Source organism: Tinamus guttatus, unplaced genomic scaffold (assembly GCF_059628265.1).
Source record: "Tinamus guttatus ecotype Peru unplaced genomic scaffold, ASM5962826v1 Tinamus_guttatus_pri_ptg001150l, whole genome shotgun sequence".
NCBI lineage: Eukaryota > Metazoa > Chordata > Aves > Tinamiformes > Tinamidae > Tinamus > Tinamus guttatus.
In genome coordinates this window covers 2,051,317-2,078,726 of record NW_028289684.1, presented here as the reverse complement: position 1 = coordinate 2,078,726, position 27,410 = coordinate 2,051,317, and the positions used below count along the sequence as shown (strand labels likewise).

Here is a 27,410-nt window from a genome sequence, read left to right as displayed (position 1 = left end):
TCTACGGGTAGGTTGAAAGTGCATCAGAACTTACATGAGGCAGGTAGATCAAGCTGCATTCAAAACCACAGGTAAACAGTCTTTTCTAGTACAGTGGCTTGGTTAGACTGCCTTATATAGATAATTTTGCATGTGACATTCAGGAAAAAAGGCCTTATATCGTCTGTCTGCTAACTGGCTGCAAGTGGCAGAATTGAATAATACTGGAATAAATCCAGCACCACATTCTCTCTCCTGCCAAACTCAAAGAACCACAACTTGTTTCATGCCTTTTACCCATCGTGTAAAAGCTGCTATGCTTTAAAATCCCTAATAATTAAATGATGCTTAGTGTGCTTGTACTGTGTGGCAGTTCACCCTGTGTGTACAAAGATAAGCGAATAATTTTTTTCATCCCAAGTGCACGTGAAGTCAGTCCAGCATCAAACAGTAGGAAGATCCATGCTGTTATTGAAGGCACATGCAGGCTAATTCAAGGTCACCAATCAGCTTTTGCAATTAAGTTGTTCTGCTTGTAGATCAGGTGAGGTTGGCTCAGATGCTTGTTCCCCAGTTCAGATGGAAGTGCTTCATATGCACGTATGGATCCAGGTATTTCGTGCAAACTTGAATTTAATTTGGAAAATGTAAATAGAAATAATCCTGCATATCTGCATTTTACTGACCATTTTTGGCAGCTGGAAGGTTACTGGTGTACAGTAGAATGTTGGTTTTTGCCCTTGTAAATATATTCTATGTAATCTCTTTCTCAGAATTGTCAATTTTTACAACATTTCTTCCTTAAAGGGAAAGAAAGAAAAAAAACATGCCGCAGTCCTGTCTAAAGTATTTGTCATGTTACTTGAGGGGAAGGCATCATTAGGACACATTACAGTCCTGAAATCATTTAAAGAGTAACTACAGGATATTCAGCTCCTTGGTTGGAAAAATGACTCTCGTGCTGGGGAAGTCCTTGCAATGAGCCATGCCTAAAGGCAGCGTTTCAATGGCAAACGGTCTTTTTAAACATGGCAAGGTGCGTTTCTGTAATCACTTATGTTCTCATCTTTACGATTATTAAGTCCCATGTGAGTTATACACGTGTCTTGGGAAAAATAAGGACGTATTTGCAGCTTTTAACTAGCTAGTTTTCTCTGTTACCATTTCTGAAAGGCTGCAAATCTGTGTTTAGATGCCAGGAATAGTAATATGAAAGACTTTCACATGCATTTTCAACTCTTTAATGGGACGCTTGGAGCCTAGTTCCCTTAATCCCAGTGGATTTGAGTTTAAATTGCACTTCAGAGGTTACAGATCTTCTTAGTTGCCATGTAAAATTGCAGTCTGCCCTTCATCATCGCTCCGGTTGCCAATACACCATTTCTTCTCCATTACTTTGCTGAGTTTTTCTCTGCAGGAGAGGTCGTTACGTGGGAACGGTCTCTCAGAGGGTTGTGCATAAGGTCAAACTTTGTGGGATGCACTGCCTGCATTTACAATAGGGTGGAACAGATTTCTTCTAGCTCTGACCTTTGAAAGTGCATACTTATTATAACACAAAGCATGATTGTCTGGTACGATAGCTATCCACTGCAGGGTTATGCAGGCATTTCTATTCATAGACCTTTTTTAAAAGCTATTTGTGAAACCTGAATTTTTTAGGATAACATCTTGCCTGTTGAAAGGTGCAGGAAATAAAATTTTCCTGGAAGAGCGGTGGGAGCAGAACTTGGCTTTGTTTGTTTGTTTGTTTGTTTGTTTGTTTGTTTGTTTGTTTTAGGGTTTTTTCTTGGTTAAGAGCAGTGAAAAATGGCTCCCACAGGAAGGAAAGTAGCAACCATAGAATCTTGCAACCAATTTATATAAAGCTCTACAGTCGAAAGAGTAGAAAGATGGGCATTTCTCGGAAATTGCCTTCAGTGAGAAGTGGCTTTGAATGTTCCCATGAAAATCAGTCATGTTGCAGCTCCTCAGTCGCGTTTGGCGGATGCATGATGCTCTTGGGAGGAAACTTTCTCACCAAGCTCGCTGAGCGTGCGCTGAAGGAAGTCCATGCCACACACAGCTGGCCACCGCCTTCGGCTGAACATGAAGAGAACGTTAAGGAGACACTGTTAAGTGCTCAAGGCCCAGGAAATGGTCAATTTAAGATTGTATATATGTAGCCCTGGCTCTGTCACCCTTCTGTAAAGGACATAGGACAAGGCAGTCTTCATACAGTTGGATACTACTGCTCTGTTCATCTGTAACACTAATGTGTTTTCCCTTTGACACGAGATTTATGTGGTGTCTTGTACAGCAGTATATTGTTTGTCCAGAGTCCATGAAAGTCAATTACCCAAAGAATAAGTGTTATATTGCATCTGCACTGTGTTGAATCAGAATCCTTTAATAGGCTCAACTAACAACAAAACTGTGCAGCTATGTATAATCTGTTTAAGTTTGAAGCTCTCTCAGCCCTCATTGAGCACTGCATCCCCTCCATTACACGCAAGGAAAGCTGTGCATATACACACGGCTAAATTCATTTTGTAGTTAGTAGCTTTTTGTGCAAAATTGCATTGGAAGAGGGCTAGACTGGCTGGAAATGAATTGTTTGCTCTATGGTTGCTGACTGTGAACGTGTGGTGAAAAGGCTGGTTGGCCACTGCCTTGTCCTCATTGGCATTCAGGCTAGATTTGGAAGAGGAATGGTGCTGTTTTTTTCTTGGCAGTTGACAAGAGCCAGAAACTTGAGCATTTCTGGTTTTCTTAGCAGGTTTAGATGTCAGCCATAGACCCTTTGGTCCACTCCCTGAGGCAAGGCAGAGGATAATGGAACAGTTTTCTAGGTGCAGTTGGAGAGAAGCACTGGATCACAAGAGATACCTTTTCTTTCAGCTCATTTATCTTCAGCAGAATCACATGGAAAGCCCCTCTTCCCCACATTAACATAATAACATGGCTTAAATGCTCCCTGTCACTCCTAGGATTCTTCTAACTAGTAGGTGGTGCCTGTGCTGGTCATGGGGCACTTTGGGTAACTTGGTTTAAAACCAGCACTCGCAGCTCTGCAATGCAGATGCGTAGCCACGAACACAGCTCTGCTGCTCCCATGAACTGAGCACCAACCTGGCAGGAGCTACTCCTAAAGGCAGAATGAGTCACTCCTGCTTTTTATTTCCTGAGACCTCTGTTAAGGAAAGCTCTTAAACACATCTTTAATCGTGAGTATTTGTTTCTTCTCAAGTGCAATCCCGAGTAAGTATAGACTTGGAGGGAGCTAGTCATGTGCCTAAGTCCCATTAACTGCAGTGGTATTAGCACATCCTTAAAATTAAGCAAATGTTTGAATGATTTCCTAATTAGCAATGCTTTTCTGAATAGGCACCTTAAAGAGCTGTTGAAAGAACTTCCTCCAATAACACAGAGATTTTAATCACACTCTACTCCCTTTCTGTTACTTGAAGACATCCTTAACTCGAAAGCACTAGTTAATGATGCTCTCGGAAATCCTGTGGCTTCCAGTAACATCATGATCAGAGAATAAGAAGCTATTTAGAGAGCACCTATATAATTTTTAATGTATGACAACTTTCAGGTAAATAGCATACTCAGGTTATAAATAACATGAAGCAATTGTTTTTTAAAAATTGCTTGATCAAGCTTTATAGAAAAACAACAACAATAACCAATAATAATAAAAAAAGAAAACAAAAAACATAACCCAGTCCCTTGGGCACAGGAGTTTCTTTGATTACCTTCTTTTTGTTCTTTTGAAGTCAACAGATAGATAGAGCAATGTAAATCCAGTGCAAACAAGAGAAGATATTTGACTACAATGAAATCTTTTTTTTTTTTTTTTCCTAAGGAAGGAGATGAATGATTTTAATGTGTAAACCAAAATAAAATAATAAGAACTGAAAAATCACTTATTCTCTTATATAGTAGGTTCAAGTGAAAAAGTCCCTTTGTAGGTTTGTGCACATCATCTTCTCTTTCTGCCTTCCAGTGTTTTCTGTTATAGAAAAAATACCGTTTTGGTTCTCTACTCATTTTTCTTTCAAACATGATGTTTCTTTTGCTCATTCAGAAGACAGTTGACTCTTAATCCTCCTTCTTTTGTCTCATCTTTTCAAGTACCAGTCTACCTGTGCTGTTGCAGTAATACAGATAAAGCTCTTGAGCAACTTCATGTTCAGATCTTGCTTTCCCAACTAAATTAAAACTAACTTAAAAACGTGCCACAGGAACAGGGTTGTGCTTGATTTCCAGATCCCTTTTTCCCTTTCATCTTGAGAACTGCTTAATTTACCAATGAGGCAGTGAAAAGCTCAGACCTGGTGGCTTCATCCTGTGACTGGTGTAACTGAGGAACTGTGCAGAGGAAGAAAAGGCAGTTGATGTTTTACCCCAAGGTGAGGAGATGACAGTGTTATGGTTCCTTCTGGAACTGCTGCCTTTGTGAATGTATTTTAGACCCCTTTTTTCAGTGTGATCTTGCCATCCCGTGGGTGGGTCTTGACCTTACCTTCCTGTGCCCCACCTTCCATTCCCAATCTACATGTTGCTTTTGAGTCCTTTTCCTCCCCTTTTTATCACTGTGTATTCCTGATGGTACCTCTCCCTGCCATCCAGTGGCACTGCTGGCATTGGGGACATTAGAGAAGGGCGGGTTTTGGCGAGGGCAGAGTGATTCCTGGGGTGCCCTCCTTTACTTTTGGTTTCTGAGTCAATAGTTTTTACCTGCAACTTTCAGAAGGGGCTTTGGGTGAGGCAGACACTTGAGAGCCCCAAAGGGATAGTTTAAGTGCCTAAAAATATGGTGTTAATCATCACAGAATCACAGAATGGTTGAGGCTGGAAGGGACCTCTAGAGATCATCTAGTCCGATATGGGTTAGGGCTGATGGTAGGTCTATAAAGGTGACAAAAACACCTCATGGTCTCCATTCTACTACTTTATGGCATGTAACAAACAGAAGAGGGGTAAATTGAGATTATTATAGTTCCATTGCATTGCTTTGGTCTCTTTTTTTTTGCCCACAGCTTTCACTACACCAAATATAATGGGATGAACCAACTATGAGAATTTATTCAGCCGAGCTTTTGGCCTCAAGAACTGAGAAAAGAGCAGAGAGATTGAGTAACCTACCAATGCTGCGGTCCTATCAAAGCAATTTTTATAGTTGTCATTTTGGGCTATTAAACTGAACAATGAGCCTCTCCAATAAAATCATATGAAATAACAGCTCATTAAAAGCTTTCCGTAATATATAGCATGCTAATTAATGTCAGTGGGGTGCAAGCTTGAATGGCAGAATAGACTATAATGTTTAGAAAGTAGGTAAAATAAAAGAAGATATTTTATCATTAATGACCTTTTAGTAAACCTAATGAAATCCTTAATGGCCTGAATACATTACAGAGGCGCTCCCAATTGCTTTGTTACCTACACCTCTCTTTTCACCTTTCTCAAAGACATTAAATTTAGTTTTATTTATAGAAAACACCACCAACAACAAAAAACACAGTAAAGTCCCAGGGAGGCAAAACAGGAGGAGGAATCTAAGCAAGGAAGAGAACAGATAAGACTTCTCATGCCTGATTTCCCCATACCTGGTCAAGACAGCTGGATATACAGTCATGATATAGCCAGTCTATAGGTGTGTTGGCTGTGTTTGGGAGGTTTAATTGACTCTGTGTTTACCACATGGCTCCATAAATCTGTAAGGGAGGAGATGGGTCTCTCTTGTTCACAACTTCCATATTCATTCCTAGAGCAGTGCTGGGGCTCTTTCCTTTTTCCTTTTACCTTTTCTTTTCATGTGGTTGCTAACAAACAAAGAGTATAAGAAAGCAAGACTAAAAGGTACTTGTTTCCTCTCCTTTCCTGAATGAAATTTATTGGGCTGTGGAGTCATAAATGTAGCAATAAATGCTGGACTTGCACTGATTTTTTTTAAGAGAGCAAATGCCCCTAATCTCCTAGTTAGAAAATACAATCTTCCGTTCTGAGGTCCAGCTCTAAGGAAGGCTCTTCACTAACCTACTCTTTTCTTGTTCATTAGAAGATAGCTTCTCCCAAATTACTCCTTTTGTGTAACCCTTAGTACAATTGCCTTTAGTCTGGTACCCTTCAAATGTCTGAAACTTCCTGATAAGATGGAAACTAATGCCCATCCCAGCTGCAGTTCGAATTCAGCTGCACAAAAGTAATTGTTCCAAAGAAGCACAGGCAGTCAGCAAGTTTTAGAAAAAAAGAGCCCATGGTTTGCTGTGTAATCATGTTTCCATCAGCTTTAGAGAGTCATGAAATTGATTGTCCCCCTGACGTTCTCCACACTTCGGAGCAGATCTTGTGTTAGGCAAGTTAATTCTGTACTTGGCTTCAAACACACAAAATGAGAGAGGTTTCTGATTGTCCTCCCATTCTCACAAACCAAGGTGGAAGGCAGCAGTAGCCACCTTGAACTTGCAACTCGAGAGCATAGCAGCATCAGCCGGCTCTGCTTTATTTTCCTAATTATCCAGTGAAGGTCATACTGACTTAGGAGAAAGATGCCCAGCCTGTTGGCTGCATGTAAGGGAACTTGGATGAATGACAAGAAACAGTGGACATGATGAGCAGGTAATCGAGGAGCTTATAAGAATCAGAAAAGTCCGTCAAAATGGAGATTTGACCAGATGCCACATTTGACCAGATGTCTTCGATATTAGAGACAACTTCTCTGTTCTCTTGGAGCTGGAAAAAAAAAAGAAAAAAAGAAGTGATGTGAAAGAAAAGTCTTGAGGCAAAGAAGAAATTTAAGATACCTACGAGGAAGATCTGCTCTAGTCTTCATAGAATTTAACTCCTGTGCCAATCTCCCTCCTTGGAGGACTATTTTGATCCGATCAACCCTTAAGTTCAAAAGAGGGTGTTGAGAAGAGCAGCCTGTTTCTGTCATCCTTAAAATCCTTTATAAGGCCAGCATCTCTAATAGGAATTCTGGAGAAGAACATGAACTAGAAAAGGTAGAGAACTGCCAAGAAAGACACTTCTGTCCAGATTTATGTCATCTTTTCACAGAATTACAGAATGGTTGGGGTTGGAAGGGACCTCTAGAAATCATCTAGTCCAACCCCTCTGCTCCAACAGGGACACCTAAAGCACGGGGCACAGGGCGGCATCCAGGCGGGTTTGGAAGATCTCCAGAGAAGGAGACTCCACAGCCTCCCTGGGCAGCCTGTTCCAGGGCTCTGTCACCCTCACCAGAAAGAAGTTCTCCTCACAAGGAGATCAAACTTCCTGTGTTTCAACATGCACCCATTACCCCTTGTCCTGTCACTGGCCACCACGGAGAAGAGTTTGGCCCCATCCTCTCTACATTCTCCCCTCAGGTACTTGTACATATTGATCAGATCTCCTCTCAATCTTCGCATCTCCAGGCTAAACAGACACAGCTCGCTTAGTCTTTCCTCATAAGTTAGATGCTCCGGTCCCATAATCAACTTTGTTGTTCTACACTGGATGCTCTCTAGAAGCTCCACGTCCCTCTCGTACCGAGGAGCCCAGAACTGCCCCCAATACTCCAGGTGCAGCCCCTCCAGAGCAGAGTAGAGGGGCAGAATCCCTTCCCTCGCCCGCTGGCAATGCTGCTCCTAATGCAGGTCAGGATCCCATGGGCCGTCTTGGCCACAAGGGCCCATTGCTGCCTCATGGTTAACTTGTTGTCAACCAGGACTCCCAAATCCTTCTCCACGGAGCTGCTTTCCAGCAGGTCAACCCCTAATCTGTCCCAGTGCCTGGGGTTATTCCTCCCCATGTGCAGGACCCTGCACTTGTCCTCGTTGGACCTCATGAGGTTCCTCTGTGCCCAGCTCTCCAACCTGTCCAGGTCCCTCTGAAGGCAGCACAGCCCTCGGGAATGTCGGCCACTCCACCAGTTTGGTGTCATCAGCAAACTTGCTCAGGATGCACTCTGTGCCGTTGTCCAAGTCACTGATGAACAAGTTGAACAGTATTGGGCCCAGTACTGATCCCTGGGGGACACCGCTTAGAATCAAAGATTTGTGTTGGCTTTTCCAGAGTAAGAAACATGGTCCACTGAACTGCTGACCTTCTGTTTTCCAGATGTTCCTGCAGAGAAGTGCTCAAAAGCCTGTTTGTTGATCTGCTCCCACCTTTCCTGTCAGTGAGAGTAGGATTAATAGACTATCTTCTGCTGTGGGTGTCCCAAAATTTCACGTCTTCTCCTGGAAAACAGACGGCAGAATAGTGCAATGTAGTTTGGTTGGTTGGTTGATTAGTTGGTTAGATTTTGCAGGACCACAAGGGGTAGTCACTTCAAAGTGATTGTTGGTTTACTTAGTGGAGATGAGAAGTATGAATACAGCTCATGAACACAGACCTCTGTTGCTTTACCTTTTAGGATGCTTTTCCTTCAGCTCTTGAGGTTATTGCTTTCTCCATGAGCTCAACAGCTTTTTGTAAACTATTCAGTTTTCTCTTTCTTTGTGTCAAACTCCTAGTAAATTTGAAGGAAAACACAATAACGTGTATACAGTGTTATTAAACTGCTGTTTTCTTATTTAGGATACAGGTAATTGGAAGTTGTCCAAGTTGCACTAGTTATTCAGACAAATCTCACATCCTTACCTAGCTAGCATAACGACAAACCCTATGATCGTCTCCACGCTGCTGTTAGGCAGAGTACTGCTTAGTGGAATATAAGTCAGTGTTTTTCCAGGATGCTGTAGTCTTCCTCTCTTGTTACTTGTAAAAGATGTCTTGCACCACTCCACCGCGCAGAAGCGTTCTCTCTCCTTTCCAAAGGTCTGTGCACAATAGAGCCGTTTTCCAGCGAAATACAGCTGAGGTTCCTGCTTTAGGAGGAGTGCCAGGAAGAGACAAGCCTGCTGCTCCGCTGATACCTGCCTACCAGCAACCTTGGCTGGGCCGAATAATGAGTCATAGCCCAGGGCTATAATTGCATCGACATGGGAACACTGGGAATTCACTCTGCTTCGCCTGAGGCAAAGGTCTGTCCGTGCTGTCAGTTGAGTTTCTCAGGCTCTCAGCTGCCTCTGTCATGGTAATTGAGCACCAAGAAAGCTGCTTATGAAAGAGTTTTGAGGGAGTCCCTTGTTGCCTGCTACTAGTTTAACTTGTGTAATCTCAGCAGCAGCAACAGAACGGCAGTGCTGGGAATGGTGCGGCCATTTCTAGCTGCTTTATTGAGAGATTTAAAGAAAGACAGGGAGACTTTGCGGATCTTTGCAACAGCCTTGCTGGACCATGAGAAATTCCCTACAGCTACAGCCGTTTGCTGGTATCAGGAAATGGCACTGAAGAGCTACTCTTCTGCCTGCTCAGTGGAGATTTCGGGGTTTCCTCTGAGCTCCTTGGTGGCAAAAGGAAAAGGAAAAAAAAGAAAAGGATGTCAAAGTGTTTGACAATCCTTCTAGGAGAAGCCTGGATGAAAGGACTTTTTTTTTTTTTTTTTTCCAAGCAAATTCTGAGATAAGGAAGAGGAAGCCCTAGTGAAATTGCTGTGCCTGGGAAGAATCAAGACATGCAGGTTATCCTGTTTTTTCATGTCATTGTCTTCTTGTTCTAGCAGCTTTGCTCCTCAAGGGATCTACGCCTGTCTCAGTGACCTGCTGCTTTGCTGGGATTTAACATGGTGCTCTCCTAACAGAGGACTTGTGAACATGTTCTACAGGAGGATGCTGTGAGCACCCGTTGCTTGGGGAAGCTTTGCCTGGGGTTAATCCAATCATAGTAAAATCAGTGGTGATTCCTCTAGTTTGGTGGACAGCTTTGAACATGCTGAAGGTGAATGTACATCTGTACTTGTCCACAGTTCTGTATGGAGTCTTCAGAGTTGTCCTAAACTGGATAAACATAGAAATAGGATACTGTGCCAGTTGTTGCTCTCCCCAAAAGATGCCTGGTTTTTGGAGAGAGCTTCCTTGGTTGAATTTGTGCCATTGATTAGGCTACTGCCATGGTTTTTACAGTCTTATCAAATAGAATGTGTGTAGAACTATGGATAGGTGAATAGACAGAACGTTTGTGTTTGCCCATGTGCTACTTGGACACTCACTACTTGGCGAGTTGAGTCCCTGATGAGATTGGCTGAAATACAATCTGGTTGGGAGATTCATGGCCTTTTCACAAAGCTGTTGGAGATCTCGTCTGAATCTGCATGCTATGTCAGCTCAGATAGGAAAGCCCCCAGAAACTCTGAACCCATAAGATGTACTGCTCTCACCAGGAGACCTGTTGGCCATGTGCATTTACAGCAAAGTGTTCCAGTGTTGACCCTGAGCACTCAAGTGTTTGCATTGTGTGCAATGGAGGTCTCTTCTCCTCTAGCCAGATAAGCAGAGTGAAATAAAATAACTGCAAAAGCAAATAACAGCTTTGAATTAATATTCTTGTTCAGCGTAGGTGAGGTGGACATTCAGGAGTTAGAGGTGTGGGCTAGTTTTATTTAGTTAGCTTCAGAAAATTCAGGACGAGTAGCCAGTGCTGTTGCTGGAAGCTCATACTAAAACAAGAAGGTAGTTAGTGCATGGCAAGATCACTCCCCGCTATCCTTTTCTCACCTCAGGGACCCAGCATTTCAGCAGTGTGCTGCGCGGTATGTTTAGCGGAGCTTTTAACAACATGTCACCCTGTAAATTTACTGCTTATAAATATTTCTGCTTATAAACCTTACTGATTATAAATATTGCCAGCATCTAGATGCATTGCAATCTGGTAGAGCCCATCCAGCCTCGGCTGCCCCTCAGAGAGCTATCATTTTGTTAAAGAAGGTAACAGATGAGGTGACAGAGCTCTTCTCTGAGGTGGCACTTGTTTTTTTCTACTGCTTGCCATTGCAAGCAGACATGTCCCTGGATTGAAATGTAGCGGAAGATGTGTTGCCTTCTGTTCAACAGCGTTTCTTTTCACATTAAAGTCCCTGGAGTGAACTATGCTTCTGTGGATGGGACTGTTAGAGATTATTGCAATCCTCTGCTGTGTAAATAGAGTTTAACATCACTGCCAAGAATCTGTTACATTAAGGAACCAATGTCATGCATCGGAGGAAGGGACAAGATACAATGGCCTAAGAGGTGATAGGTCTCTGCCTTGATTAAGAAGTTTGGAAACTCTGTCCTTGAATAGATCCAGATTTACAGCCCAACAAGGTGAATCTCTATGTAGATGTTTATGTGAAATACTAAGAAAATCAAACTTGAATGTGACTCGTAGAGGGATTTTTGAGGTCATCACTGTCTTTGACAGCCGATACAGCATAAGAACAGATTTGGCTGTACTGGTTTTTGGTGCGTCTGCCTCCAAATTAGGACCAAGCAAAGGGGAAGCAGGCAAAGCAGAGAAGTACAAAAAAGCTGGTTAAAATATTTTTCAGTAAATATTTTCAGAAAACAGAAGCATAATGCCTAAGGGAGGGGTTGCTGAAGGCTTGGATTCAGGCCTGGGCTCCACTGCAGTTTACTTGTGACCTCTGTTATTCTCTCTCTTTTCTGATATGAAGTTATGAATGCTTTTCCTACATCACGTTGCTTTGAGGACAAAATACAGGAGATGTGCTTGAATTATGCTGCTAAACCCGTTGACTTATCCCACAGCAGGCGACTTAAAGTTTCATAATTAGTTTTGCTTGATTCTTCTCTAAAAGCAAACTTGTTCTTTCCCCGTTTCCTTGTTTCCAGCTATGGTCCCTGGCCAGTAGCGCTTTTTGGCAATGTTTTCACTTTAGCGTCTTTTGAGCATTGCAGATGAGTACCTTATGCTGACGTTCGAGCGTTTCTTGTGGCTGTGATCTCAGGTCATTCATTTTCATCAATATTATAGTCAAAACAAAAATGATTGTGTTCGAGAGTGAGAAAAGGGGGAACAGAAAAGCCACGGCACCTCACCGGATCTGCAGCTAAGCAGCTGCTCATCGCTGTACAAGAGGATGGAGTGATCTCTCCACAGATGAATTTTGCAGGTCATGCAGACATCAGAGACCAAAAGATAATGATTTAATGTCAGCGTGTAGTTTGTGCTCTTCTACTTGCATTACTTCTCTTTCCACTTACAGAGTACTCATTGTACCATACTTGTAACTCGATAAACATACCTGTAATAGGAATGCTTAGCTACACCCTAATTTCAGGAGCTCTGTTTCTTATTTTGGGAGGTGTCCTGAGGTTATTATGACATGCTGAATGAATGCAAAGTGGTACCTTGGTAAAGAGTTTGCACAGACTAATTCTGGCTTGCCTGACGTCTGCTAACGTTGTCGCAGTTTTGAGGCCCTTTCTCACGTTGCATCTGAGTGTGAGCTGTGCTGCTCTGGGGCTCACTGCGGCCGGCCCTGTCTCACTGGTCTTACACGAATAGTCTTGACTGGTTGGACCTGTAGAGTCAAGTCATGAGCAGCAGGTCTCTACGCGTCTATTGGTGTGACATCTATGGTGTGATTCAGCCTGCACGTAACAGATGGACATCATCTGGGAACACAGAGGCGGTCGTGAGAAATGGCTGTAAAATAATATTTCTGCAGGGAGGTGGTCTGTCTTCTTCATTGGCTTTTTAGCTACCCGCTGCTATGGTAGGGAGTGAAAACTCACTGTCGTTAGCCTTGCAGAACAAGTGCTCTACATCCAGCTCCTTCCTCGCGGCTGTTGCTCGTCGCTATGTACCAGGCAATTACAAACAGTAGGGTTTGAGCCACAACCTGCAGGTCAGATTGGGCCTGCAGGGCAGTTATTAATGAGGCAAGAGAAGGGATGGACCCAGACCGGCATTTAGAGTGAGAGATGAACTTGCAAGGTTGGCAAGTGGGCAGAGCGGGGTTTCCGCAGGGAGACCAGCTGATGCTAATGGCCTAGCTCCACCAACCCTGCAGCTTCACGAAGGGGCTTCTCCTGCTTCCCTCACCTGAGAGTTTGGATTGGTATTTTGGCAGACGGATTTTTTCTTTTTTAAGTGTTAAATTCAAGCCATTAAGCCCAGAAGTCTGCAATGCATTTTTAATTTTTTAAAATTGCTTAAAAATAGAATCATAATTGGATCAGCAGGAGGCATTTTTTTCGAATTTATTGCATCGTGAAGACTAATAGTAACTTGATGCAATAATCAAAGTACTTAGGTCTGTTTCAAGTTATGCTAGTTTTTGCCAGAAATGGACCATAAAAATTATATTATTTCTAGGACTTTAATGAGCTAAGTATGTAAATTTAAATTTGAGTGTTGGAGACTTTCAGAGGAGGAGAAGATCCAATATAAATGTTTATTCCTGTTCTTTCTTGGAGAGTAATTATTTCCTTTGATGCCCTTTTCTTCTCCTTTCATGATCTGTGGATTCTCTATCTGCTAAGAGAACTATTGATTTTTATTCCCAACACTTTTGAGCTGTCATCCAGCTTTATTAAACTGGCAATTTGTTTTAACATTGCAGTTATGCATTAACTTTTACATTCTCTCTAGCTGTATTAATCATTGCTTTTTACAAACTGGGTATGTAAATTATCTCTGTGCTGTCTGTGCCGTCCCTGTGATAATTTGCCTTTGCAAGTGGTTCCCCAGCACTTTATGCAGTTTTTTTTTCCCCCCTTCACTGTAAGATACTACTTTTTACTATTGTTTTCCTCAGACTAGAAATCACGCCAAAAATCAGATTTTTCATAATGCTGCTTTACATTTCTGTTCATGTGCTTCTCTGACATGAAAGTTTGCATGTGCAAATGACAAAAGCTTCGACAGAGGCTTCTCTTGGGGGGTATAAGATTTGATTTACCTGAGAACAGTCTTGTAACTGATTTGTTTTATCTTGCTGGTCAATCCTAAAATAGAGATGGTGATGGCGCAGTCACACTAGCAGATTCACTTAGCAGACTGAGTTATAGCAAGCAGTCTATGTGCGTATGTATATGTGTAAAATATATCAAAACACACTTAGACTGCTGTGTCTTTAGGCAACGTCTTTCATGCAAATCATGGCTTTTTTTTCAATAAATTACCCTTAATTTGAATCAATAAAAAAAATCTGCCTTTCCATTACTGTGTGATGACTCTCTCCAGTTCCCCAGTGAATTCATAAATGTGTTTCACTTTCAAGCCTCCAAATTATTTTAATAAGAAACAAGGAGGAGCTGTATAAACTAAGTTTTCTGCATGACTTTTCAGGACCAGGTGTTTGCACTCCAATTTGCCACATTTTTATGCTAACCTACTCATGGCTTAGACTTAATGCCTAAGCTGAGCAACATTCAAGCTCCCATTCTCATTACTACTATTCAGTATTTTAATGCTTGTTGGTAAAAGGCAATAATATAGCATTAACTCACGGTGCAGCTGCTAAGACTATTTAAATTATATCTTGTAACAAGATGCTCAAGGTGTCAGTGTAGGAGCCTTTTCCTTCTCTAAAATGCCCATAATGATCTTTTTCCAAGGTAAATTTAGGCAGCACTCACTAATGGTATTTTAGTACCTTTTAGGTATGGCTGAATAAATGTTTCTTAAGGAAAACTGGGGAGCTATTGCTGAGTTTTTTGTTTAGACTTATGGCTGTTTTTCAGTTGATACATTAGATTTGGAGAGCTGAGAAGAGCTTTGTGAAATCTTGAAATTGGGACAAATAAAGCCAGCACAAAATATTGTATCTGCATACTTAGCTTTGAGAGTTCAATAAGAAATGATTCTGTGTTGTTTGGGGCTGAACCAATACAAGTTTTGATGTGGAAACCATGAGTCACTTGAGGTTAGCGGAAAATCTAGGCCTAAGCAATGGCTTGAAATGCTCTGGCTTTGGATGTCCTCTGTGTCCTTGGTTTTCGCTGTTAAATCCATCAAAAGGATGGATCTAGGGGCTTGTCTGGCCACGTCTTCCCCTCGCCCTGCTGTAGCCTTCTTGCAGTGTAGGAGGGATGGCTTAAGCCCTGCGGTCACGTTTCTTGGGAATATGGGTCAGTGCAGGAGAGAGGACTTGAAGAAACACCGTGAAGCGGGAGAAAATATTTTCCTCCTGTTTCTCAATTCCTTTTTCTCTGCTCTCGCTTTGCAGTTGAAACCTAATGAAGTACTTTAAAAAAAATTGCCTGAACCTTTCAAGATTAGTTATATTCTGTGATTCCCAGTGAGCAAACCTTAAGCCGACACGCGCCGCAATTAACCCTGTTCAGCTCCTTGCTGTGCGAAGATAGAGCCCGTTGGCTTCCTCCGGTCGCTCGTCGCGGTGCCCGTGTCTCTGCGCCACCCGCGCTCGCCCCGTGTCCAGATGCCAACGCAGTGGTGCTGTTGGCAACGTGGCTTCTGCCAGCACGACGTGTCGCTGAGAAACCAGTCTGTTTTCTTCCACTTCTGCCCCCGCAAGTGGTTCAAGAGTTGAGGGTGGGAGACAAGGGCCTTGAATTAGGGGAGTTTTCACAGATGTTCCCACTCTACTAGATGTGAGGGAAGAGGCTTGGTGGGGTGGAAGATTTGAGCACAGTGGGCTGAGGAGTCAAGGTACAGTTTTTATAAACATTCTTATTCATAAAGCTGGGGGGAAGCTAGCCAGGCTCATCTGGCAGCTTTGTGCATGATTTTCCAGCTCATTAGCAAAAGGGAAAGGAGAAACGGAGCTAGATTATGCCAAAGGGGAATTCGAAGAATAAATTGGACTATTTTAAATTCTTCTTCTTTTATCTGGAATGCAAGAGTTTGGAGTATGGTGTTTGTCTTGGAACAATGATTTTCAAAATATTTAAAAGACTATAAAAGTGCAGAGTGTTATCATGTGGATCAGAAGTTAATTACAGGACCATAAAGACAAAGCAGAGGTAGCTAGAGGTCTGTGCAGTTCACATTTTACTCACGTGCCCACAATGTGCTAGGAAAACAAAACAATACAGGTGCCCAAAGCCTTACAATGTAAGACAATGTTGTATACGCAACGTAACGCTGCCTTTAGTGCTTCGGAGATCGTCCTCCTGCAGACAAAGCGGCTCAGCCCGTCGGGAGCCTTCTGCCCTTGGGCCTTCAGCGCTGCGCTCCTCAGGCCTGCCCCTTCAGAAGGTTTCACCACATTTTCACCCGGCACTTACATTTGGGGAAAGCGGGATTTCAGGGTGGGAAAAAAAAACCTGCTTTTAAATCCCCTCTGCCCCAGATTCTCAGTGGTGCCTTGTGCAGCGGCTATAACATGCTCTGTAACACATAAGGAATCCTAGGTTTCATGATTCGGAGTAGATGAGCAGGAGATAAGAGCACGTGGAAGAGCCAGGATGCTCTAGGGTGGAAAAGAGAATTTTGCAGGCCTTGTACAATGGCTTTACTTTTGATTATTTGATGGGAATGAAGAAGTGTGAAGTTTCTGCCTAGAGAAACATGTAAATGAGGCATCACAGGAACAGGTCCATCATGGTCAAGTGCTCGTGGGCACTTGCTTTTTAGGACCCGTATCCTACAAACAAGCCTATGTGGCCAGATCTTCCCAGTCTGATGGCTGTAGGCTGAATGAGATTCCCTGCCAATACTGAAGCTCTGCCAGGAGTCAGCATTAGGTAGGAGCAGTTGTTGAATGGCCCTCTCTTCCCATCCTATTGGAGCCTTGACTTGGAAATTTGCCATTCCCAGTTCCCTCCTGGTTAACAACAGTTTTTCATTATATTATTTTCTTGCCTTATTCCTCACCTGATCATAGTTTTTGAGCATGTTCACCTTTTTCATCCACACAGGGTAGGCTAAGAGGTTGAAGCTAACCACGGTCTTGTCCTTCGGGCAAGTTGTGTGGATTGCTCAGGTGGTACCAAATTCAGTTTTATTTAAGCCTCTGATTTAAAATTTTGCTTTAAAATGCTGGAATCATGTGCTGGTGGGTTTTATGGGTTTTATGGCATAACCAAACATGTTTTCCCAAAGTGGTTTGAAACCTACTCTGTAGCAAAGTGATGCCTTGTTAACGGACTTCATGGTAGCTTGTTCTTCAGAGCACCTATAGAAGAGGCTAAGCAGGAGCCTAAGGGCCAGGAGCCAGAACAAAACAAAACACTCCAGACAGGAGAGGGCTCAGGCACTTGTAAGGAATACCAGCGGGCAAGGACGGCCCGTCTTTGATTTGTAGAATGAAATCACTGTACTGAGAAGTGACTGCCAAGGAAAAAAATGTTGCCTCGGTCAGACTTCCGTTCAAAGGTAAGAACTATGAACACATTTTCTTTGCTTATAAGGCTACTAAGAGCCTCTCTGCAAAGAATATTCAGTTGTTAGGAGACGTTTTTCAGCCAGTGGATAGCTCAGAGACAGGTTTGTGCGGAAAGTCACTTAGGAACATTGAAACATTGATTTTTCTAGTGGAAAGTTTTAACTTGCTTTATACGCCACATATTTGACAGCCCATAGTTTCTATGAAAAGACAGTTCGGGTGAATAACCCAGAAAGCTTCCTACAGCTAACCAGATTGGAGAAGACCTCGTCTGCCGCGGTGGTGGAATTGTGTTCATGCAGTGCCTGCAAAATGTATCCCAGGCGCGTGTGCTGTGAAGCTGTTATGTCTGGAGAACAGGGTGTTTTTTCTGAGCTGCTGGAGCATTTCTATCTTTCTGTGGACTTTTGACTCTCCCCAGGTTGTTGGAAAATGAGGCTTGGACTGTATTCAAAAGGAAACCAGCAACAGTGACTTTATTCACTGGAGTCCTGAGCAGTTTGTGCACCCTGGGGAAAGCTCTTTGGGTCTGGATACTCCTGGATATTTCAGGCATGAGATGGGTTCTGTCGCGTGAAATGTTTTGATTAGCATGGAAAGCCAAAGCGAGGCGGAAAGCCATGTATTATGCATTCCCAACGCCAGTGTCACCAGCTGCTGCCCTTCCCACTTGCCTTGCCCAAATCCATGCCTGAAAGAGGGACCCGGGCTCCTCGGTTTAGGGCACGGTAATAGCAGGATAGGGCCAGCAGCCGAATTCGTGTTCAGACTGAAGCTGCACAAACAGCTAAGTAATATTCATAACTTCAACCTCCTCTACCTTTGTGTAGCTGCTCAGGAAAATATGTTCCCTCTTGCTATAAATACTAATGTGCAGGACAGCATCTTAACTGCTAAATGCCAAGCAAATATTTTGCATATAAAAATTTATTTGGCTTCACCCCATATTATCTAGCTGGCAAAGCTGACCATTTTTTCCTGCTAGAATATTGCAGAAGCGACTTTTTTTTTGCTGGCTGAAGCAGTTCAGTTGGATTTATTTGCTATCTCTTAGAACATTAAAACAGGGATTTTCTTTAACTGGTTTCAGAAAGAAGTCTTAACTTCTTATTTATGACAGGTGTGCATTTATGGGGGAGGTGAATTGTCTTCCTCTCTATTTCCTAAGGCTGAATTTAACAAATTGACTTGCAGTTCTCAAAAGCTTTGTAACTGGCCAGCCTGTATTTTAGGGAATTATGCTAGACAGGAAGTGTGCAGGTATTAATTTAAAGAAATAGAAAAATGGGTTTGGAAATTGCACAGTCTATTTCCATCCTTCACTTTCTCTTCTTTTCATATTTCTGGTGAGGAAAATCTATATCAGGGACAGTTTGATGGCATAACTTGAGAGACAGCTATATAAACTGCAATCAGAGTCATTGCTTGTAATAGGCGATGCCAAAAAATGATGAAACCTTCCATTTTTAGGTGTTCTGCCAGCCTGTCGTGCTATGGCAAACTCAGCTTCAAAAGCAATAGCATATGAGAGGTGCAGCAAATGACTTATTGGATGGTTAGCCAAGCACGACAGCTCCTCTGCGGTTTAGTCTTGGGTGTTTGGTGGTTGAGATGCTGGTGCTTCCTGGAAGTCCAAGACTGGAAACGGGAAGTTCCAGACAACAAGGCTAGGATCAGAAACATGAGCCTGAGAAAATGAAACTCGAATTCCAGATGCCTGTGTGATGGAGGCAACACAGCCCAAAGGTTTGGTCCTGGAATGTGACAGAACTGGTTTTGGAAGAAGTTCTGATTCTTCGTGCTGTGTGAGTCCTTCTTTTAAGATAATTTTATTTTTTTCATGTGAGTTTTCATGAACAGAACCTTTTTTCAACCTAAGGATGCAGCTTTGGGCCCTATTTGCCCACCCCTTGCTTTCGAGATGAGCTTGTAGACACATTCCTGGGACAGGAAGTTTAAACGTGTGTTTGAGGGGTATCCTGGGCCTGAAACCTTGCTGAGCCACCTTGAGCTGGGCATCACACAAAGTATTCTACCCCCTGGTCTGTCAGCCATCACTGATGCATGCGCAGGAGTATAACCAGGCTGGGCACTTTTGTGTTCCTTAGGAATATGAAGACCTTTGCAAAATGCTGGATGGGCCACGGATTAGGGTTTAAGCCATAATCTGCTGAAACGATGGTTCTTTGTCTTTTAATTCCGTGTGCTGGCTGCTGTGGAGCTGATTGCACTGTGAAGGCTGCTTGTGGATATGTACCTTACATTTACATGTCATTGGAATTAGCTGACTTGACACCTGCTTGGGTTTTCTTCCCCTTGTGTGATAGCTGACATCAGCAAGGTGATGGAGGGAAGGAGAAGCATTTATTTTAATTTGGTTTATGGAATGGATTGAGGTTTTACTAGTCATTTCTATGCCTGAGCTGTGAAAAATGCAGAGCTGAGACTTCTGCTTTTGACACACTCAGTTTTGAACTTTTAAATCAAATGTGTAGCCCATGCCCAAGGCCCTGCTCGCTGATGATCTGCTCTCTGCTTGCCATCAGCCTGGGAAAGTGTTACCAGTGCAAGCACCAGTGTGGAGTGTGTCTGTTTGGGAGACAAGGCACCCGAACCAGGATCGTTTTTTGCAGGGAAAAGCAGCTCCTTCTACAACTACATGAAATAACAATGTAAATTATGGTCTGTAGTGTGCACACACACACAGGTATTCTTTGGGAAGTGGAAAAGACCTTTAGCATTTGGAAGTGCTTTCAGCAGAAACACAGAAGTCTGGACCCTGGCTCATTCTTTCCTAACTGTTGTTGTTGGGTTACAGCTGACCCAGATGCTGCTTCGCATCCCAAAATCAGCTTTTTTCCTCTCCCTGGGTTGCATTGATGACTGCCTGTACCGGGAAGCTTTCCCATGGATTTCCAGGCTCTGAGAATGACCCCAGAGACTGTCTGGAAGCAGAGAGCTGATTTTCGTTTGTAAGGTGCATTTCAGGCTGGGTTAAGGTGTTGCATTGAGTTCTGCTTTGCTTAGGTACAAGCAATGGCAATTTTCTTGCCTGCGCTCCAGCCCCAGGCCTAGAAGGTGTCACTGAGGGAAGAGGGAACAGAAGCTGGAGCAGCTCATGCCTGAGGGCAGCGTTGTCCCTGCAGGCGTGAGCAGGAAGGTCTGTGCGGTTGGGTGGTTTTAGGAGCATCTCTGTAAGCCTCTTGTCCAGCTTGGGGCAGGCAGGAATGCTGTGGTTGGGAGGATGCCTGTTTCCCGTGGTGATTCGCCATGGAATGTGAAGCTGCTTTTCATATTGAGTGTCTCAGGAACATGGCACGGCCACTTAGGTTCAAAAAGAAGCTTCAGAAGCTCAGTACCAACCGTGTGAGAGAAAAGCAGACGTGGTCTGAACTGAGGAGAAACCTGGCCAATCTTCTGGTCTTCCTGCGCTCAGCGACGGCTGAACTGGAGCAAGATGCTCGGTAAAACATCTCCTTAGCTTGGACACCCTTTGGAGCCCCTGAATTCAAAGAAAAAAGGATATAGAAAAGGCTGTGAACTGAAGGATCCTTTCACCATAAAAATGTTGTTTGCACAGTTGAATTCTTTGCACTCCGTCCCTGGGTGGGCAGCAGCAGCTCTGGAAGCGAAGGAACCGTTCTGCTGGCTTCAAGTTCAAGGAGACTCTTGTGCTTCAGTTTATTAGTGTTTATTTTGGGGAAAGAATGGGAGAAAAAAAAAAAAGTAGTTTGTTTATCGGCTTTAGTAGAGCATGGAGTGCCATATGTAAAACAAGATTAAAAACGAAATGGCCTATTGTTTCCCCGGGAGTTTTCAATCATGAAGCTTTTCAGTTGGTTCCCCCTCTCCTCAGCGTGAGGCGCGGAGGGCTGCGAACGCCCCTGGCTCTCGACGTCGGTGTCTGCTCCCCTCATATCTCGTGACCTGCATAATGATTTCTTGCCTCACACTATCACACTTTGGCTGCAATAAGCTTTTTTTTCATGTCCATTTGTCAAGTTTTGGGCTCACTGTGTTGTGAGATGGAATTGCAGCCAGTGGTGCCGATAAGCACTGAGGGGAAGTTGGTATTTTGAAGGCAACTCCAAGCTATCCTGCTGTCCCCACTGGCTGGAAAAACCACCCTCTTCCTGTTTCCTGCTAGTTGAACAGCAGTGGAAGAGCTGAAACCCATCACTAGGGTCCCTTCTTTCCACTGCCCCTTCTGCAGAGAGGCCACCCCGTTCCGTCTGCCCGTGTGCTCCAGTGTGCTTCATGGTGCAATAAGACCCAATGAATAAAGAAGTCCTGATTCCACATCTCTTCTTAACAAGACAGGAGTGATTTCAAAACACAGCCATAATTCCAGAAAAATTGCATATTCTTTGTGCTTAATGAACTACTACCAGTTGGCTAGTTATGACCTGTTCGAGTGAGGTTGTCTGTGCAGACCCAGATCCTGATCCTGACAAGGTCGTAGACCTGGTGATCTTGGTGTGTTCTTAGTCCTGGCTCCTCTGCAGGCCGTAGCACAAGTCTGAGGACATTACTGATTTAAAATAAAAATAAAAAAATTACTGCTGGCTGTCAGTTCCAAAGTATCCCCTGAAGTCGAGGCCTGTGCATCGTACTGGGGAGAACGGCAGGGCTCAACGGCCTGTTTTATAAAGACAGGGACATAAAACGGCGATGGGCACACGGGGGCCAATGTCACGGATTTATAGGTTTCAGATGCCTTCCCCAAACTGCTACACAGACTGTCGCCAAAATGGAAAATAGATAGAAAGTGGCATAATGTACCTCCAAAGTAGCATTTGATTTAAGAGCAGGTCTTACCATCCGCATTGGAACGGGCTGCGGTTGCTGGGATCAGGGGGAGGCTGAGGGCCCTAATGTGGGATGGCAAATGTTGTTGCAGAGGGCAGAGTTCTGCTCACACAATTGATTAATTCTGTATGACAAAAGATAGGAGATAAAGTGGTGTTTGTACTGTGATCGTTTGTTGTAGAAAGCAACATATGAGCATATTTTTTTTTGCCTGGACTGGCACGTTCTCGATCCAGAGGTGTTTGCGTTTGCTGCCCTCAGTTTTAAGGTTATGAGCACTTGAAATCCGCACGGTTCGGTTGTTCAGAGGTGGGAAAGTTATCAGGAATGCGCGGAATGACCTCATGGATTTATCCACCGTGATTTGAGCAGGTTATCCTTTCTTGTTAATTAATTGATTTATTTAAGAGGATTAAAGACACTCCAAAAAAGCCACCCAGAGTTTTCAGAAGGATTTTACTGCATAGCACTGGAGGGCGAGAAGGGCCATTTCAATGAAAAGATTAGATCTAAATTGCAGTTTGGTCTTGTGTTAAGTTTAGGACCTCCTGCTTGGGTGATAATACATTCTTCTAAAGGAACACGTGGACATGAAGGGTTAACTCATTGAATCTCTTAACCATGTTCTCAGCAACATGTACCCTTTTTGTTTATTTTTTTTTCAATTTTAATCTACACTTTTTTATTAAACAAAGCCCAGAAGGAGGACCACACTGGGGCAACCATCAGCATTAATTCAGCTTCCCATGCCTGGTCCTGCGCTCTGATCTGTGCCTGCTGCTTGGACTACTTGATGAGCCTCTCTAATAACCCCAGCTGCATCGCCAGATCCTCTTGCATGTGTGAACACGCTTGCCCAAACCTGCAAGCTGAGTGAAAATTAAGGGGGATTAAGATTTTTATTTGCTTCTTGAAGAAACGCTTGCAATGAGAAAGAGCCTCCAACTTCTGGTAGTGCTTTGTGATCTTGCCCTTCATGGTGGAAGTTTTTTAAAAAGTCTCGTGTTGTAATGGAAGTTTTACAGTCATAAATGATGATCGAGAGTAAAGTGTTCGCTTTTCCCTGGAGCACTGTGTTAAATTGGGCTCTGCAAAGGAGAGAAGAGCTGCCTCTAATGCTCTCAATATTGCATCTTGATCTCGGCAGTCGTTAATGTCGTGCGTACGTGCTGATTGCAAGGAGTTAACGCTTTCAACGTTGAAAACGAAGAGAAAACAAAGGGGAAGGTGGAATAAAATGGTCTGGTTAATGGGAAGTGAGAGGGCACTGGAGGAGACAGGAGAATTTTCCAGGATGTCTGCCGAGCTAATAGAAAGGAGTGAACTTGCTAACGATCACATTGCTTATGCTCGTCTGTTCTCATTTTATTCTTCATAATCTAACACAGCAGATACATGTCAACACTCGGAAACAAAATCTATTATGTCCTTTTGGTGGTTTCCAATAGGCTTGCGTTCCATACAGCTGACCTGCTTTAAATTTTGTTCATGACACATTTGGACTGATGTAGCCAAATTTTGCACAATTCACATGGGAGCTGAACTGACCAGAGACTCGAGTTGTCATCTCGCTCTGCCTCTGGAATAAATCATTCCTCTCCAGGTGGAGAAGTGCAGAGATCAGAGTTTCATCCCTCCTGGTGTGGTGGGAAAAGCGGCTCTTTCTTACTTATTTTTCCAGATTCCTGTGCTATGTGGCTTTTTGAATTTCTGGTTGTTTTATATCTGCTGCTGCTGTTGCTTCAGCGTAATGGTCTTCTCCACAGCTTAGTGAGAGGGAGCCCAAGGAAGCATTGGAATCATGTGTGTTCCTTGGTTCTGTTGTTTCCTGTAGGGAGAACCGTAGCAGGGGCCATGGAAGTTCTTTCCCCTCAACCATCGAGCTGCAGTGGAGCCAATACATAAATGCTAAACTACATGTGCAAACTTCAGGCAGGCATCCCAGCCTGCAAAACATAGATTTTTTTTATATATATATATATAGATACAAATTCCCTCATCTTTGTACTTGTATTTATTCCAAATCAGAATCAAATCAAATATTTTCAATTAAACTGGAATCTGTAGAATATATTTTTGAATATTTTCTTGTTTGCTTTTTTGTCTAGCTTTTTTAAATGTTTAATTTTATTTCATTTTTTTTCAGACTATGGGAGTGTTATGCGACATGACTTGTCATGAAAATAGCATATGTTAAAATAATTTAGAACAGCTGCTCTCTACTAATTGAGTCATCTAATTTTCTCGCTCAGAATCTTGTGTTTGTTTTGTGGTGAAACGGTCTGTCCCTGGGAACGGGAGCTGCGGATAAACACTCAGCACGTCAGCAGAGGAGTCGATGCTTTTGCTGACAGCCCCTTGTTCCCGGGAGGTGGCATCTCTCCTCTCCAGACGTGCTTAGGGCACTTATAAAGGACCCCAGTGCTGGAAGTTTCCATAGTTTGAAAACAATTCCACACTCGGGTTCCCTGCAATTTCTCTTGCTTCAAAACTTTTAACTTATATTAAGGAGAAAAAAAGGCCATATCTTGCATCTCCATTTCATCTGGTTGTAGTGTGGTAGATTATAGATTCATTCACAGATAATTTTGGTGCCATCCTTGCTAAAATACAGTAGTGCAGCTCCTGCTATGCCATTGCCATGCCAAAACCCCAGATCCAGGGTGGAAATAAATACACAGAGTTGCCTTCCTTCCAGAAGGAAGGACTGGGAGAGGAGGAGGGAGTGGGGGAAACGCAGTCGCTTCCCCCGGAGCTTTCTGCATCAGGATGCTTTGCCCATACGTGAAGTCAGTCTGCTGGTCCACGCTGGGGCCTTTAGAAAAGCAGTGGTGTTGTCTGTTCTGCAGTTTGTATCTGCTGCAGTGGGGAGAACCTGGTGTTTTGGAGCGTTTTGGAGGGTGTCTCACAGTTTAGGGATGTCACGAGTGTCTCCTGAGCCTGTATCCCTCCAAACCTTGGGGCAGTAACGCAGCCTGCCTCCGAGGAACAATCTTTTTGAAAACTGCCCCAAACTTCATTCCTACATCTCAGACCTACTCCCCCTCAAGTGTTTTTTTCGCTCCCTCACTACTTTTAGTGAGTTTTGAATCCAGGTTGTTTTAAGGTCTCTCATGCTCCTTTTCTGTTCTCTTGTGAGTTGCAAAAAACAGCCTTAAATTCCAGAAGGTTTTTTTTGCCTAGATTCCCTTGCTGCCTCCGAGCACCTCGATGAGCCAGAGGTGTCACAGTGTTGTCCCCTGGCTCGCGTGGATCTCCGCTTACCCAAGGAAAAGCAGCAAGTGTGAAGATCTCTCCTGCCTATTTTAAATAGTTTGTTTTAATGACCACGATGCTTCTGAATCCTTCTCGGGTCTCTGGGAACTAGTGAAAATTAAAAAAAAAAAAAAAAAAGTTCCTGGAAAAAAGGAGGGGAGTGTCAATGAAATCCCCAAAAAGTTGGTTAAATCTAGCTCCTTTAGGAGTTCTGCTTTCCTTATTTTTGCTGCTCTGTCAATCTGGATGTGCTTCACTGCTTGTTCAGTCTTGGCCATCAGCACTGTACAAATAACCATGTTCAAACACCCTCCCCGTTCCCTGACCATTTGATGTCAGTGGGATAAGCCTCTTGCTCTCGTCTGTCCTGTTATTAAACCCTCACTTTCTAAACATGGCACATTTACTTTTCCTACAAAGGCAGCATTTTCCTTCTTTCATGAAACAAGAGGCTTAATTTTTTTCAAAGCCTCTTTCAGCAAAGCTGCGAATCAGGTTCTTGTGGAAGCCTTCATAGAAAATGGAAGCCTTTGCTATATTAACATACCTTGATTTATTCATGGTGTTTCATTACAAATAAGCGAGGATCCCATAATATCAGGAAAGGTTAGGAGAGCAGCAGAGCACGCTATATTATATTGACAGCTCAGTTGAAATTGAGCTGCCTTTGGATTGAATTTGGAACAGAGGAGAGGAATTGGCTGGTGAATAAGTCATGAGTTTTGCTTCCAGGTGTCTCTATGTGGCCGGGCTTGTCGCCCGTGAGCGTAGCGCACCCCGAGCCCCATTCCCAAGGTGGGTTCGCATCCCGGCATCTGCACCGGCCGGGGGTTGTTCCTGGGTGGCTCCCCAGGACTGCGGTGCTGCAGGCTTGCTCTCCCAGGCAAAAAGCAGGCTCAGCATCACACAGAATCCTGCCGAGCCAGGCCAAGGAGCCAGGAGGGAGGAAATTCCCTTAGAAACTCGGGCAGGAAGAGAGGTCTTGTGGCTGAAGGCTTCATGGTATTTGCCTCATCTAATCATGTGATTTTATTTTGACATTTCATTTCAGCATGCTCTCATTAGAGCATGAAAAGAATTCCAAAGTCAGGAAAAGGCTCCCGTTATTTTCAGTGGGTTTTGGAAAAGACTGTTTGTTGGAAGAAAAAAAATTACTTGATGGAAAATATGTCCCAATCCTGCACCAAAAGTTTTCCTGTGCTATGGGGAATGGTATGGGAAGTTCTCATGAAGTTTCTGCAGCTCATGCAGCGCATTCGGGTTTGGCTGCGGAAGGTCTGACATCTGTAACAAACAGAAATTCTTTGCACTTTTTGTTTTCAAGCAGCACGTGCTGAAACGCAAGCAGAGAAAATAAATTAGTCCCTTATTAAGTAAAGGCTTGGAAAAATTGCCGTGTTTGCTTGCCAGCATCCAAATGCAGGTCTGTACACTGGAGATACTGAAGTAATGTCTGTCCTTTGATTTTCGGTCTCTAGCCCAGAGCAGGGGAGCAGTAGGGGAGCAGAGAAAGGGCAGGTGCAGAAGGCCCCTTATCACCTTACTGTCCTTGTTCTTCATTTGCAGATTACATACAAGGCCGTTGGGTCTCTGGATCCCAGTGCTGACCTGTCCAGCCAAAGAGGGAAAGTCTTCAAGCTAAGGAATGAAACACATCACCTCTTTGTAGGATTATATCCAGGGACTACGTATTCATTCACCATCAAAGCGAGCACAGTGAAGGGCTTTGGGCCACCCATCACAACACGGATTGCAACTAAGATTTCAGGTACTGCTTTGGAGAACAAGGAACCTGCTAGGACTTTGTGCTTTAGATCCACAGCTAACAGAGAGATAAAACAATACAAAAGTGTTTAACTTAGTGACTGCTATACATGCTTTATAGGCCAGATTTTTAAAGGAGCCACAATCCAGTGTCTGTTCATGTGGATTACAAATGCAGTGGTAGAGTTCACCTGAGGATCATTTTCATGAGAACCTTCATTAGTTCTAGAGATGATTTATCCCTATAATAAGTTATTGATATCATATACTTAGTCTGGTAGGCACCTTCAGCAATGTGACTTTTATCTTTAGTATGTCACCAACGTGGGAGTAGTGAAGTATTTGAATTAATATTAGAAAGACATTAAAAATATATAACAGAAAAGAGGAAAGCACTTCTGTGGATTTTCTTCTGAATAAGGGCAGAGGTAGGGTAAACACACGAATA

General features: G+C 43.3%; 1 protein-coding gene across 1 annotated transcript in view; it reads left to right on the top strand.

Moving 5' to 3' along the window:
* PTPRT (protein tyrosine phosphatase receptor type T) overlaps window positions 1–27,410 on the top strand; it is a 396,902-nt gene that overhangs the window by 265,229 nt on the left and 104,263 nt on the right. Inside the window, exon 10 of the mRNA XM_088538697.1 lies at window positions 26,765–26,966. Coding sequence (XP_088394823.1) covers window positions 26,765–26,966 — 202 coding nt within the window. The remainder of the gene's footprint in view (window positions 1–26,764; window positions 26,967–27,410) is intronic.